The following is a 14,498-nucleotide window of genomic DNA, read 5'->3' on the forward strand; positions in this document are numbered from 1 at the left end:
GCAGGGCATGTAGCACGTATGGGCGAATCCAGAAATGCATATAGAGTGTTAGTTGGGAGACCGGAGGGAAAAATACCTTTAGGGAGGCCGAGACGTAGATGGGAGGATAATATTAAAATGGATTTGAGGGAGGTGGGGTGTGATGATAGAGACTGGATTAATCTTGCACAGGATAGGGACCGATGGCGGGCTTATGTGAGGGCGGCAATGAACCTTCGGGTTCCTTAAAAGCCATTTGTAAGTAAGTAAGTATTTAACTTGAGAGGTGGAGGTGAGAGTGTCTCCACCGATCGTACAGCGCAACTCAGCATAATTAATTATCTTGGAATAGGAGAATATGAAGCTCCTAAAGATCAATCGTTTCCATTGGGAATTATTACACGTTAGAGGACGAAAGAACGTGTCAGTCTTCAGCTGTTTAGCGCTCTGACACCGCAAATGGATCATCATTTCTAGTAAACCTTCCAAACGTTCATAATATAGATTAGTGTCACAAATGTTGGAAACCCTAGTGTAAGTGATGACTGATGAGAATATCAATGCATTCACGAGCAAGAAACGGTCTGTCTGAATCCGTCTCTTTGTCTCCTCCTACAACTTCCTCTACTTATCTTCAGTGGAGACACCTGGGATCTCGAACTCGCATAACTTTAATCAAACTAATCCGAAATATCATCTCAAGTTATAATATCCGTCTCTCCCATAAGCAACATATGATTAAAATCGGGAACTGCGCAGGGAGGAATGTTATACCTCTCGGTAATGCAGTGAAACTTCCCAATAACGGACACCGCCGGGGAAAAATTGAATGTCCGTTATTGAGAAGTGTCCGCTATTTATAAAATCGTTAGTATATATACAGTAGGCCTACATTAAAATTTCTCATACTTATTCAACACTATATTTTACAGTACAATACAGTAAAGTAGACAGTGAGATTGTGAAATTGTTTACAGTATTCATCCAGAGAGAAATCGTACCAGTAAATATTTCGTAAATGAAATAAACATCACTAACCTGAGTTTTTCCCACATTAAACTTTGTGGCCAGCTCACGAACACTTAATTTCTCCTTCTCACTATGCTTTACAATATCCACTTTCTTTTTTAGTGACAAACGTTTACGTTTTTGTGGCATTTTTAATGTGACTGTACTTCCGAAGACTCAACTTGACAAACTAAGAAAGTATGGACTGCTCACGTACAGTATCACAACTATAGTCGCGACGCTGTTATTCCCGGCGTGACTCCTCCTCTTTGCTTACGTCTTAGGAAGTCAGGGCTCTATAAAGTCTAGGTAGATAGTATCGTTCGCCATTTTTGTTCTTTCGTTGCTGAGCTACTAGACGAGGGATCTATTTGCCACACCGTTAAACAATATCATGTCGTAGCTACTATGATAATAAATCAAACGCACTGTAATTCAGCAAATAATTGAGTGGCAAATAACGTACTCGTGTGCTTTCTGCGAACGCCAACGAAAGAGCCAAAATGGCGGGCGATTATATTAAGTATTTATCCAGCCTTAGGAAATGCTTAACATCTTCATCAGCAAATCACTAGACGCACACCTTTAAATGAAGCCGACCTGCAACGTGATTGGCTGCCGGAAATTAGAGCGACGGGACTATAACAACTGTGCTGCTTACCTTCAATAAAGTACAAGAACGTTCAAATGCACGATAGTGATTGTTGCAAAGAATTCCGTTTAATTTACTACCGTCTTTTTATTTTTTTTTCTTTCACGCTGTCCATTATTTGGAAGTTTTAATTGTTGTTGGGAGATACATTTCAGTGTCCGCGTCCGTTATTGAGAATGTCCGCTATTTTGAAGAATTTTATCATAAGGGCCAATGTTATTTTCCAGGGGAATTTTAAAATGCCCACTATTGGGAAGTGTCCGTTAAGGGAAGTTTCACTGTAATAGCAATCGTGCGAATTATACATTTTAAAGAGAGAGATAGGGCTCGAATTAGTTTCCAAAATGTAATACACAGAATTGTAACAAATATTATTTCGGAGTTTCTACAGAAAAAATCTGAAAATCGATAAATATGTCACATAGGAATTATTGCAGGAACGACGAAGATTATATTCTATGTAGGTACTAGTTCCGTATCTATATACTCGTATATAATTTGAACTGGTAATGGAAATTGCGGGAAAACGGCTGAACGAATTTTAACGAGTGACCCCTCATTTTCATGCCTGGCATCCAAAGTTTTTCGGAAAAGTAGTAGTTTTCAGTGAAATGTCAATTTTCATACATAATTTTCCTATTTTCCAAAATCCATCTATTGTCAGTTTTGAGAACTAATTTTATTGAATCACGGCCGACTTGATTGAATTTCAGAACAAAACACACACTGCAATAAACAATAGGCTATTACAAGAAGGCCATGACCTGCAGGATTGCCGACATATTTAGAGCTCAATTCAATTTGTTATTAAAAACTGATTTTGCAGTGTATAATTTTCTGAGTACAGCTGTGTATTGGATATTCAAATCTACGAAACTTGAGGTGGTTTGATGACATTATTACCATTAGAAATTAAATATTATTATAGTTAATATCATGATGCGTCTATTTTTCATTAATTGTACATAATATTGATGCTATATTGATGACATGAAAGTGAAACGTTTTGAGGTTATGTAAGTAAATGTAGAGAACATCTTAATTTAGATCTTCATTTCTATAATTTACTGAGTGACTGCTATATATAACTACAAAACTTAAGTAAGATAATAATATTGTTATTAAAAATCAAATATTTTTATACTTATTAACCCAGTGGGGTTGGGTCTTTTTCATATACTTAATGGCGGTGTAGTGTAGATATTGATATGTGTCATTGTCTTCAGTATTGGCTCGAGAGACCGCAAAAATTACAGTTCCTAAGGAAAGATAAAAAGGTATTGCTTACTGATAAAATAAGAGGCCTAGAAAATTTTGTAGTCTCCAGATCATTTCAGCAAGATCTCTTAGTAAGATAAAATGATTTTACGCTCTACATTTCAAGTTCTACATGCAGCAGCTATACGAAAATGCTATTGTTCGAAAGCTTAGCAAACCTGACATTTTTTAACTTTTGCCTACAATCCACAATGACCTGAAATAGCTACTGCTATCGTCCTGACATTGGTACTCGCGTTTTCGCGTTGAAACTCAAAACTGAAGTTGGATAGGTTCAAGAAAAAGTACTTGGCCTAAAAAAAATCCATTCAGAGGGAGTTTGTTTCATTATTATGGAAGCAAATAACTATCAAAAAGACAAGTATTCTTCATTGAAAATAAATCTGAAAAATGTTTATTTGAACGTCTAACGAACTTAGTTTGCAGCAGCATTTGCTGCACAAGCCACTAGTTATTATCTAATTATATTATCTGTCATATATAGCATTAATATTTTGTAGAGCGCTAGTTTCGAGTTTCAGTGCGTTTATGTGGTTAAAAGTAGCTGGACAGACCATTTCAATTTATTAGCAATCCCACTAAACTTACAGTTGTCATGATACTGTACATTATTATTATGTATTAAAATATACCTTTCGCAGCGTCCTGACGTAAGCATTTAGCGTCAGAATTTGAACTCTGAAGGCCAGAATGTACTGAACGATAACTTCTCTAACTTGTTCGGGAACGAAAATGCTCTGCCAGCTTATGAATTACCTACCTCAGGACTTGTCTTTCCTCGACACTTGTTGCCAGGGATAGTATTGCTATGTTGTACAAATACCAGAGTGCTGCATTGGAGTTAAATCGCTCGCTTGAACTCGGTCGAGTGTCGCACCCTCGAGTGAGATACTATCGGTCGTGATACGCTCGTAATAAATAGAAGCACAGTACAAGGTCATCTCACCGACATGTCTTATCTTGTATGTAAGGCGACAGATAAGATACACATATGTTTTGCTCACACGGTAAAAATAAGGCTTTATTTTCTGCGTTTATGACAAACGTTTAATGGAACAGTCAATGGAACGTACCAAAACAGTAACATGAAGTTATAAAGAAAATAGTATGAAAAACTTCGATATACAGTTATTATTGCTAATTAATAATTATTATTCTATCAGATGTGATTTACCACATATATAATATGACAGGTCTATACACAGTGTTCCGCCAATATACTGCAACAATGTAAAATCGTTTTACAAAATATTATTGATATAGCAGTAGATTAATAACAATATTTGTACAGAGATAACGTCAAAGTAAATATAATAAAACGAATAATCATGCTGAACAACTGTTACAGACTCAAAGATTGATACAATAATTATTAGAGATTATTATTATTATTATTATTATTATTATTATTATTATTATTATTACTAGAAATCTTGATACAGTTCTAGCATTATCGTGATTGTGTTCTCCGTTTATAGTAATTACATTTACATCCAATAACATCTATCAGATGTGGCAAAAACAAAATCACTCCTGTGTGGGGGGGGGGGGGGAAAGGAACATTTACCTACAACATTTATATTACATTTTAAAGCAAGTTTTGTAGTTGTACTATGGACAGTTTAGTTAAACACTGCAAAGTTTTGAAATGATAAACATCTATTTATCCTTCGAAGAGGTGGAAAAATTCAAATATCTTGAAGCAACAGTAACAAATATAAATGACACTCGGGAGGAAATTAAACGCAGAATAAATATGGGAAATGCGTGTTATTATTCGGTTGAGAAGCTCTTATCATCCAGTATGCTGTACAAAAACCTGAAAGTTAGAATTTATAAAATAGTTATATTACCGGTTGTTCTGTATGGTTGTGAAACTTGGACTCTCACTCTGAGAGAGGAACATAGGTTAAGGATGTTTGAGAATAAGGCGCTTAGGAAAATATTTGGGGCTAAGCGGGATGAAGTTACAGGAGAATGGAGAAAGTTACACAACACAGAACTGCACGCATTGTATTCTTCACCTTACATAATTTGGAACTTAAAATCCAGACGTTTGAGGTAGGCAGGGCATGTAGCACGTATGGGCGAATCCAGAACTGCATATAGAGTGTTAGTTGGGAGTGCGGAGGGAAAAAGACCTTTAGGGAGGCCGAGACGTAGATGGGAGGACAATATTAAAATGGATTTGAGGGAGGTGGGATATGATGATAGATACTGGATTAATCTTGCACAGGATAGGGACCGATGGCGGGCTTATGTGAGGGCGGCAATGAACCTTCGGGTTCCTTAAAAGCCATTTGTAAGTAAGTAAACATCTATGATGTTACTACACAATTCATCACTGTAACAAGACCGAATGTCTAACGCTCGGCTTATACCGTTCGAGGATTTATCGCTCGTGACAATTTTACCCATCATATATGTGCGCTAACTATCGGATTATGCTATGAACTACTTGGCGCTCGAGCGAAAACGTCCGATGCAGACCTCTGAATACAGTAACGCAATGTATATCCATGATAAAATCAGTCGTTTATTTCAATGTATGCATTAGAATTAGGCCTACTCATCACGTTTTAATTTAAATTGTTTCACTGAACAAATATATTTACTTTGAAGGCGACTTTCAAAGAATTAATTTATATAATAGAAGAGTTCGTATTTAGTCATAATCGTTCAGTTCAAGCTGTAGAAGAGAATTACTGTAATTTGCATAAACGTTACTACGAGAGAGGGATACTTCAAACACTGAATTAGTAAAACAATGAAAGATATATTTTTCTTACCTTCGTGAGCGTGGATGAAGGTGTCGAGGAGGTAGATGATGTCGCAGGTGTAGTCGAGAATCCACCAGAGGGCGGGAGCGGCGTTGTTGAGCTCCCAGAAGACTGCGCGTCCTATCACGAACACGAAGTTGTACAGCACAGCCACAGACACCAGCACCAGCCACTGAGGACCACAAGACATGCCGTCATCAGTTTACGCTATTAGCGGATCATGTACTTGCTGAATAATACAGGACGTTAGGAAAGTCCCTCAGCATTCAGCATGTCAACTGGCGGAAACTGACACTGAAGACAGTTGGTGCCCCTAACTATACTGCTTTCGCTGTAAGAAAAATCCTAATGTAAACACAAGCACGTGGCTGTCATACCCGTGATTGGCTCACAGTCGAAACACTCATACGACGCAGGAAAATATAGTCCGTATTTGGAAACTATCATCTTGTATTATTTTAAAATAAAAAATTGAATTCTAGATGTTAAATACAATGAAACATATAACTTCACTCATATGTAAAACGATATGTAAAAGAAAACCTACTTTTATATTTTGTTATGTACTATGAACGCCGATGAGTACAAACAGTAATACCGAAGTAGTCTGTTCTTGTAACAAGCTGGCGTCACTTGAGCTCGTAGTTGTTCACGTAAGCACGTGGCACTGAAGTATGGCTTTTGAATCCTTGGCGTGTTTCTTATTAAACATGAGAGTGGAAACCCTCTCAAAAGCGGAGAAAAACAAATAGCCTTAAATGTATATAATAAGTTATGTGAGTTTTAATTAGAGTAATTATAAAGTAAATGTTTCCTAGGCAAATGAATGCACAGTAGCGAAGTTAGGTATACTTGATGAGTAACGGGAAATGTTTAACATGAAACAGAATGTACAACAGTAGGCGGGAACACGTACTGAGAATCTATGACGCCAAACAGCGGCCAATGAAGCCTCAATTAAGTCACGTGCTATTGTTTACATTAGGATTTTTCTTACAGCGAAAACATTATAGCTCAAGGTCATTTATTTGCTTGGTTAACCTTCTGTCGAATTGCAGGATTTGAGGAAATTTATGATTAGTCGGTCAGACACTCGGTCATCGCTAGAGAACGTATTTTATACAGGGTGATTCTAAATAACACTAACAACTGTAAGTATGTTGTACAGGACAACAAACTGATCATCTTTCAATCGAGGACCCATATCCGGAAAGACATAGTTTAGGCGCTGTGGGACGTCAAAATATGACAATTCTTCAGATATGGTGATAAGCGTGCGTTCCACATTTTGTCAAGAAACCTCCACCAACCTAATAGCACTAGTCTGCTGTCAAAAAATCCGAAAGTTAGAATTTATAAAACAGTTATATTACCGGTTGTTCTGTATAGTTGTGAAACTTGGACTCTCACTTTAAGAGATGAACAGAGGTTTGAGAATAAGTTCTTAGAAAAATATCTGGGGCTAAGAAGGATGAAATTACAGGAGAATGGAGAAAGTTACACAACGCAGATCTGCACGCATTGTATTCTTCATCTGCCATAATTAGGAACATTAAATCCAGACATTTGAGATGGGCAGGGCATGTAGCACATAAATGAGCGAATCAAGAAATGCATATGGAGTGTTAGTAGGGATGCCGGAGAGAAAAAGACCTTTGGGGAAGCCGAGACTTAGATAGGAGGATAATATTAAAATGGATTTGAGGGAGGTGGAATATGATGATAGAGACTGGATTAATCTTGCTCAGGATAGAGACTGTTGGCGGGCTTAAGTGAGGGCGGCAATGAACCTGCGGGTTCCTTAAAAGCCGTAAGTAAGCGAGTAAGTAAGTAAGTATTTCAGTCGCTGCGTGGATAAGATCCTCCACTGATGTTACAAGAGTCACGTACATCGTATCCTTTACACCAGACCATTCCAACACAGCGTTTGAGGACTAGGGAGCCCTGACGATGCCCTGTGCCTGCCCAGGGCGGACCCCCCCCCCCCCACTCCTCTCTGTCGCTGCGGCTGTGATGGTGTACGAATTAATGCGATCATCAACTCTTCTCGTCTGTTCGATGATATTCTGCAGGCATTGCTGGATTATGCGTTCCATCAATCATTCATTTGTGCTTAACCTTTTTGAATAAGAATTTCTGCACGGAAATATCATATGTACTTCGGTACATCATAGTACAGTAATATATGATATGCGAAAAATATCACTTAGTGATTTAAGACGGCGCTTGCTCCGCGTTAGGTAAAACCATATTACAAGTAGTATTCATCACTATCACTCGTATTTACGAAACGCAGTACGTTTTTGTGAACCCTGAAGGGAATTTTTGATCACATTATTTGAATTAGCACTGCTGTAATTTAATCCAAAACTTGATTCAGATTGTCTTTTTCGAATTAAAATTTTTCCATGACTATTACACTCTTACTACGTCATACTACTTTTGACCAATAAAACGGTACGAAAGGACGTATTTCAACCAATCATGGCTGCTTATCGCACAATTTTATCGCGTCCCTAGCATTTGTTTAATTTTATCGCGTCCCTAGCATTTGTTTAATTTTATCGCGTCCCTAGCATTTGTTTCTTTGTTTGCCAACATTTGAAACTGCGCTGATCTGGACATCAAAAATATATATATATATACATATATAATTACAAACCACTCCAGTCGATGCACAGCAGTTTCAAATATGACTCGCATTGGCATTCAAGAACAAGAATTAATCAAAATCACTGATCATACCTATGCATCTTCTGAAATCCGATTTACAAATAAATGAAGAGCACCATTCGGAAATCCTGAATAAGTTGAATACACCATGTAGGCCTAAATCAACGAGTTCCACTTCTATTATGCACACGTCCAATATAACATCAATTGAACCACCAACCACATTCAAATTTGAAAATTGTACATTCAATAATTATTCCTTTTAAAATTATTCATTCGGAAATTCTGAATAAGTTGAATACTCCATGTAGGCCTAAATCAACGAGTTCCACTTCTATTACGCACACGTCCAATATAACATCAATTGAACCACCAACCACATTCAAATTTGAAAATTGTACATTCAATAATTATTCATTTTAAAATTATTCATGTTTATTTTTTATGTCATCGTCGTTAATTAAAACTTTTCTAACACTTGTGTATATTAGTTAGGTTATGTTATAGCTTCTGCTCTGAGAGGATAAAAAGAACTTCTGCTATATGATATTATGGACAGTCACGTATCAGAGATTGTTTAATATTAAGATTTATTGAATAGTAATCAGTACAGTGTCTGTATAAAGACACTACTGCCATCTAGCATGCATCTAGCGTAATATTTGTAATGTTGAGATGGTACAATAATAAATTTGAAGACAGTTGTATTTTCGTAAGTCAATTAATATTTTATTGCATTGGAGTACTTCATTACTTCTAATTTTTATATACTTTCTTCTAATCGTGTAATAGTCAATTAAATCCCACACGAGTTTTGATTTTCTCGAGATAAATCAAAACGTCTAGTGAGATTACTGGTGATAAAATTTAAGTAAAACACTTTTGATAAAATAATCGCACTATCACCCGCTCACACGTATACTGAAACTGACCAATATGTTCTGACGATTCTAAACTCTATTTTTACTATAATCTTTTGCGGATCAAGGTCACGTACAAACGTATAAACGTACAAACCACGCACAAATCACTGAACTGAGAACTGTGAATTGAAGCACTGGTAATTCCGGCTGTCCCAGCTGACTTTAGTTGAGGAGAATGGTCCAGGATTTGGGTGAGCACACGTGGCAAATGCAGACGACTGCTTAACGTTGAGCCGCCAGTTCGAAATGCACAGATTATAAGTGGGAAGAGTAAACGAATTACGAAGTACTCTTGCAGGTGTTTACTTTCATTGGAATTATAGCCAGGCAGAAACTGAGCATTGTTGCAGGTGTTCACGTTTCATTGGTAAAGTCTGTCTCAAAATAAAATGTACCATATCGAAGACTTCGTTGTAAATAAAAAAAATGCGTTGTAAAGAGACTTTCTGGATGGCATAAAATTTATTTTTCAGTTAAAAAATTCCGCGACACACCGGTTGGAAATCGCTGGTCTAGAGTGTGAGATAATTAATTAGATCCCAGTCCTTAAAGTTAATCTTCTGACTTGCAGTTGTCTTATATACATCAGTCGCTATCGCTATGAACCATGTATCGGTCTGAGTTGCGATTTGTTGGACCTGTGATTTTGAAACTATAGTCACAGTCGGAACCAATGACAAACCTATCACAGCGACAAATTCACAAGTCATCAAATCACTACCCTGCCATTGAATAAGAGGAAACCGACACTCACTCTGTAGTGGAATGGCTTGGTGGGGTCCACGGTGAGGCGATTTTCCCAGCAGTTTTGCGAGTCTTGCTGGCTGTCGATCGGGTCTGCAGCGGAGGGCGCCCCGGCGACGCTCGAGAACTTGGCCAAGAATCCGTCAGTCGCCGGGGCGCGCTTCTGCAAGTCACCTTCTGGCTGCTGCTGACTCCGACTTCTGTACACACGCCGCCATCTTGTCTGGAAAAGTGACATGCAGTTACGTTGTATCTACGGACTCTATGATACAGGGACATCATTTTATTTTTACTTCAATTTTTATTGTACCTGAGTTTTTGAATGTACTTCACTCCCACCCCTTCTACTAAGGAAGTTCCAACTCCACACAGAACCAAGACCGCAGATAGTAAGCAGTACTGAGTTACTGAGTATAGTACGTTCCACAAATATGTTCGCGTTTTCCAGTGACGAAAGAGCTTTCAATATTGAATCATATTTTCGCACAGGTACTGTCCGTTTGCCTACGTCGCATCCCGATTTCCCCCACCTGCTTCTGCTCGCCCCTCTGTAATAGCCGGGCTGTCTTAGCTCTTTTCTGAAAACATTAATTTCTCTTAGGAATTGGAAGTTTACGTAATATTATACAGCTGTTTAATTTAACTTAAATAAAAGGGCCTCGTTAAGTAATTAACTGTCACGTGATTTCCTCCCTTTCTACAATCCTGCGGCATAACCACTTGGACGGACAGTAGATAGCATGTCTGAGTAATTTTATATTTTCGGGTCGGGCAGAAGTGAAGATTGATTTTACAGTACGTAGAGTAGGTACAGAATTATTTCAACATGAGTTACTAGTACGAAGGACGAAACTGGCAATTGGAATTAGATGCAATAGTCTATAGTGCGATAATATGCACAAAAGAACTGAAGCCTGTATCGAAATGAACGGCCACCATTTTCAAAATTGTGTTTAAATATTCATATTATGATTATTTTTCAATTTAACTTCTTTCTCTATATTGTATGCTAATGTGCTGTAGACAGTATAATATACACTGCATAATGAATACGTTCGCATGGATAACTCACTTCGTGAGTAAAAACACTTATTCTTAATACAGTACTGTACTTTGATTAAAGAAAAACCTAATGAAAATTATCAAACTCAAAATCGCGATATTTCCTAGTTTACGTAAATGGATGAACTACTTTTCTTCCTTCCTATACCTAGTAGAGTGATTTGTGTTTTACGCCAGTATCATCGAACTCCAGTCTTGGAGGGGGGAGCAAGCGGTGTTTCCGGTTCTCTAAAGGTAGCCTATAGACAGGTCAATATTAAAAATGTTAGTAAAAATAAAATGATGTCCCTGGACAATTAGAATTAAGAGAAATTTAATTAGAATATTTCTTAATTTGTTATTTGACGAAGCTGTATCAACTACTAGGTTATTTTAGCGTCTATGGGATTGGTGATAGCGAGATGGTATTTGGCGAGATAAGACCGAGTTTTCACCATTGGTTACCTGACATTCGCCTTACGGTTGAAAAAAAACTTCGGAAAAAAACCAACCAGGTAATCAGCCCAAGCGGGAATCGAATCCACGCCCGAGCGCAACTTCGGATCGGCAGGACTCAGCCGACAGGGCTACGTCGGTGGCTAATTCGAAAAATCTAAGCAAAATAAATCAGGGAACAAAGGGGGGTGAAAAAAGAATCATATAATATCTTTATTTCACTTCAAGATTATTTCTCTAATATACCTAACATTACCGTGTGGTAACAAAGAAGAGAATGAATCAATAGGATGCAAAAAAAAAATGTTAGATTTAAGAAAAATGTATTCGGGGACTACATAATGGAAGAAAAGCTCTAAGCTCCAGACTTTTATTTTCCTACATGCCCACATTATGTTTATTACCACATTTTTTACCATGCCTACTACTACGAACGAAAAACGGCTCCATATTTGCCTATATACAGAATGATTAATGAAGTATGACCCTTGCTCTAGGAATCAGTTCTATAGGGCATTTAGAGCAACAAAGATATGGCCTCAATTGAAGGGTTCAAAGCCACAGTGGGCCAAGCGCCATTTATTAAAAACGGAGAACACAAGGGTTAAAGTTAAATTAATACCATAGTTTAATGAAGATTGATGTACCTTTTAGTTTTAATGTGCATACTTTATATTACTTGCTATATGTTTCATTGAATTATCGTGATCACTTAATTTAACCCTTGTTCTCTACGTTTTTAATATATGGCGCTTGGCCCACTATGGCTCTGAATACCATAGTTTAATGAACATTGACATATCATTTAGTTTTAATGTGCATACTTTATATTACTTGCTATATGTTTCATTAAACTATGGTTATCATTTAATTTTAACCCTTGTTTTCTACGTATATGGCGCTTGGCCCACTATGGTTCTGAATACTATAGTTGAATGAAGATTGATGTATCTTTTAGTTTTAATGTGCATACTTTATATTACTTGCTATATGTTTCATTGAATTATCGTGATCACATAATTTTAACCCTTGTTTTCTACGTTTTTAGTATATGGCGCTTGGCCCACTATGGCTCTGAATACCATAGCTTAATAAAGATTGATGTATCTTTCAATTTTAATGTGAATACTTTATATTACTAGCTATAAGTTTCATGGAATTATATACATTTTCCATTGAATGTACAAACTTACCCGTAGCGATGTGGTAGCTCTCCTCAAACGACGACGCAGTCTGGTGGTGACTGAGTGAAGCTCTACTGATGGTCTACGAGTCATCGCTCGGCCGCCTGGAAACACTGCGGTCGCACCAGGAGCTTCCTGTAGGCAGGGATTAACATGACATGAAGTGAGAGAGTGTAAATCCACGCTGGCACTGCATCCTATATTCTTAGAAGCCGTGCTGTGGAAATGTGTCAACACTGTAGTGAGGTCTAGCTGCGGGAGGTATCGTTAACTTCTGTTCTTTAATTACATTCACATTCTAAAACAGGTGTCACTTGATAGAATTGAGTGTGTCCTGTTCAAAATCTGCTTATTGCACTTTTCGATGAAATTGTGTATCAAATCAGGTATTCTCGTACATATTATACTAAGGGCCGGTTGTATAAGGACGGTGATTGAAGATTAATTTAGAACCAAGTTAAAAAAATGAACAGAGATTACGACTTTTTTTTTCGTTGTTGGTAACTCTAAAGTATCTATTAATGCTTTATGGTTGTGCTAACAGATGGAGTTATTGTCAACAATGTGACGCTGAAACGTGTGATCAGGTTACTGCCCAGCGACAGTCCTGATATATTTAATATTTTGATGATTGGCTAATAAATATTAACCCGGCACACTCACAATCACACTCACATTCATACAAATTTCCAGATTTTAGACACCCAGGATCGCGTTGTATAAAACTGAACTCGGTTTATATTAATCCAGTTCAAATCTAATTTGAGTTCTGAAAAGTTGACATTGTAACATAACAAAACAAATGAATTACGAAATTCGGAACAACTGGATAATACACACGGCAGAGCAACGCCGACTACTCTGGCCACTAGTCACCGGGCCGTACCGAGCAGTGTGAAACAAAAGACAATCAAAATGGTGGTAGTGAAATTCGCGACTATACTCTTAAATAGTTGACTCCTCTAGTCAAGTTTATACGAAGTATAAAGCGGTATTTTGAATACACCGAAAGAAAATGCAAATGTAGTAACATCTAATAATAGGTTATCACAACAAAGTTAAGGAACAAAAATGCTGTCGTTCAGGGAATATCATTGAAATAAACGAAAGTAAATTTGCGATTAATTTTCGCCAAAGTGTTAACTACGTAATTATGACCGCGTTGCCGTTTTATTTTTGGTTTTCGGAAAATACTTCGTCGTAATATAACACTTTTGTATTACATACGAGTAATATGTAAATGAAATAGTTTATGTTTAAAGTTACAAATAATTTATTAAGTACAATATGATATAATTTAAATTAGTACATGGAAAATTACATGAAATATTACGGGTATGTTTAAATTAATAAGTTTCGTCACGTGCAGATCTCGACAGGAACAGTTTGGCTATGACATGACAACTGCGTATGCGCGGACTTGGTTAATAAAGACCTAAACTAACCAAACCTAACATTTGTATATGCAAGATGTGCAAACAGAGAAAGAAGAAAATAAGGAAAATAACAGTATCTAATGCTAACATCAATATATTTGAAAATATTGATAAAGAACAACATAATCATAACGAGAGTATGTTTCGAAACTTTAATCAGCCTTGTCACTCTCCGTTTGTCTAATTTAGACTAATATATGTATCTGCTCATCAAACCCTACCTAATCTTGTCGCTAACAGTGCTGCTATCTGTCAGTAATATTCAAAACGAAGGGGGTAGAGAAAGGAAAAACAAATTTCTCCTCCAAACGACGCCACAGGCCAACGTCATGCCCTTATGTTGG

The 14,498-nt window shown here is 37.1% G+C and overlaps 1 protein-coding gene across 4 annotated transcripts in view; it reads right to left on the reverse strand.

Annotated features, from left to right (window-relative positions):
- CngA (Cyclic nucleotide-gated ion channel subunit A) overlaps positions 1 to 14,498 on the reverse strand; it is a 1,115,443-nt gene that overhangs the window by 162,052 nt on the left and 938,893 nt on the right. For all 4 annotated transcript variants that reach the window (XM_069828038.1, XM_069828039.1, XM_069828040.1 and 1 more), the window contains 3 exons: positions 12,728 to 12,853; positions 10,048 to 10,260; positions 5,707 to 5,869 (listed from right to left, as the gene is read on the reverse strand). In XM_069828038.1, coding sequence (XP_069684139.1) covers positions 5,707 to 5,869; positions 10,048 to 10,260; positions 12,728 to 12,853 — 502 coding nt within the window. The remainder of the gene's footprint in view (positions 1 to 5,706; positions 5,870 to 10,047; positions 10,261 to 12,727; positions 12,854 to 14,498) is intronic.

Source organism: Periplaneta americana, chromosome 6 (genome assembly GCF_040183065.1).
Source record: "Periplaneta americana isolate PAMFEO1 chromosome 6, P.americana_PAMFEO1_priV1, whole genome shotgun sequence".
Lineage (NCBI taxonomy): Eukaryota > Metazoa > Arthropoda > Insecta > Blattodea > Blattidae > Periplaneta > Periplaneta americana.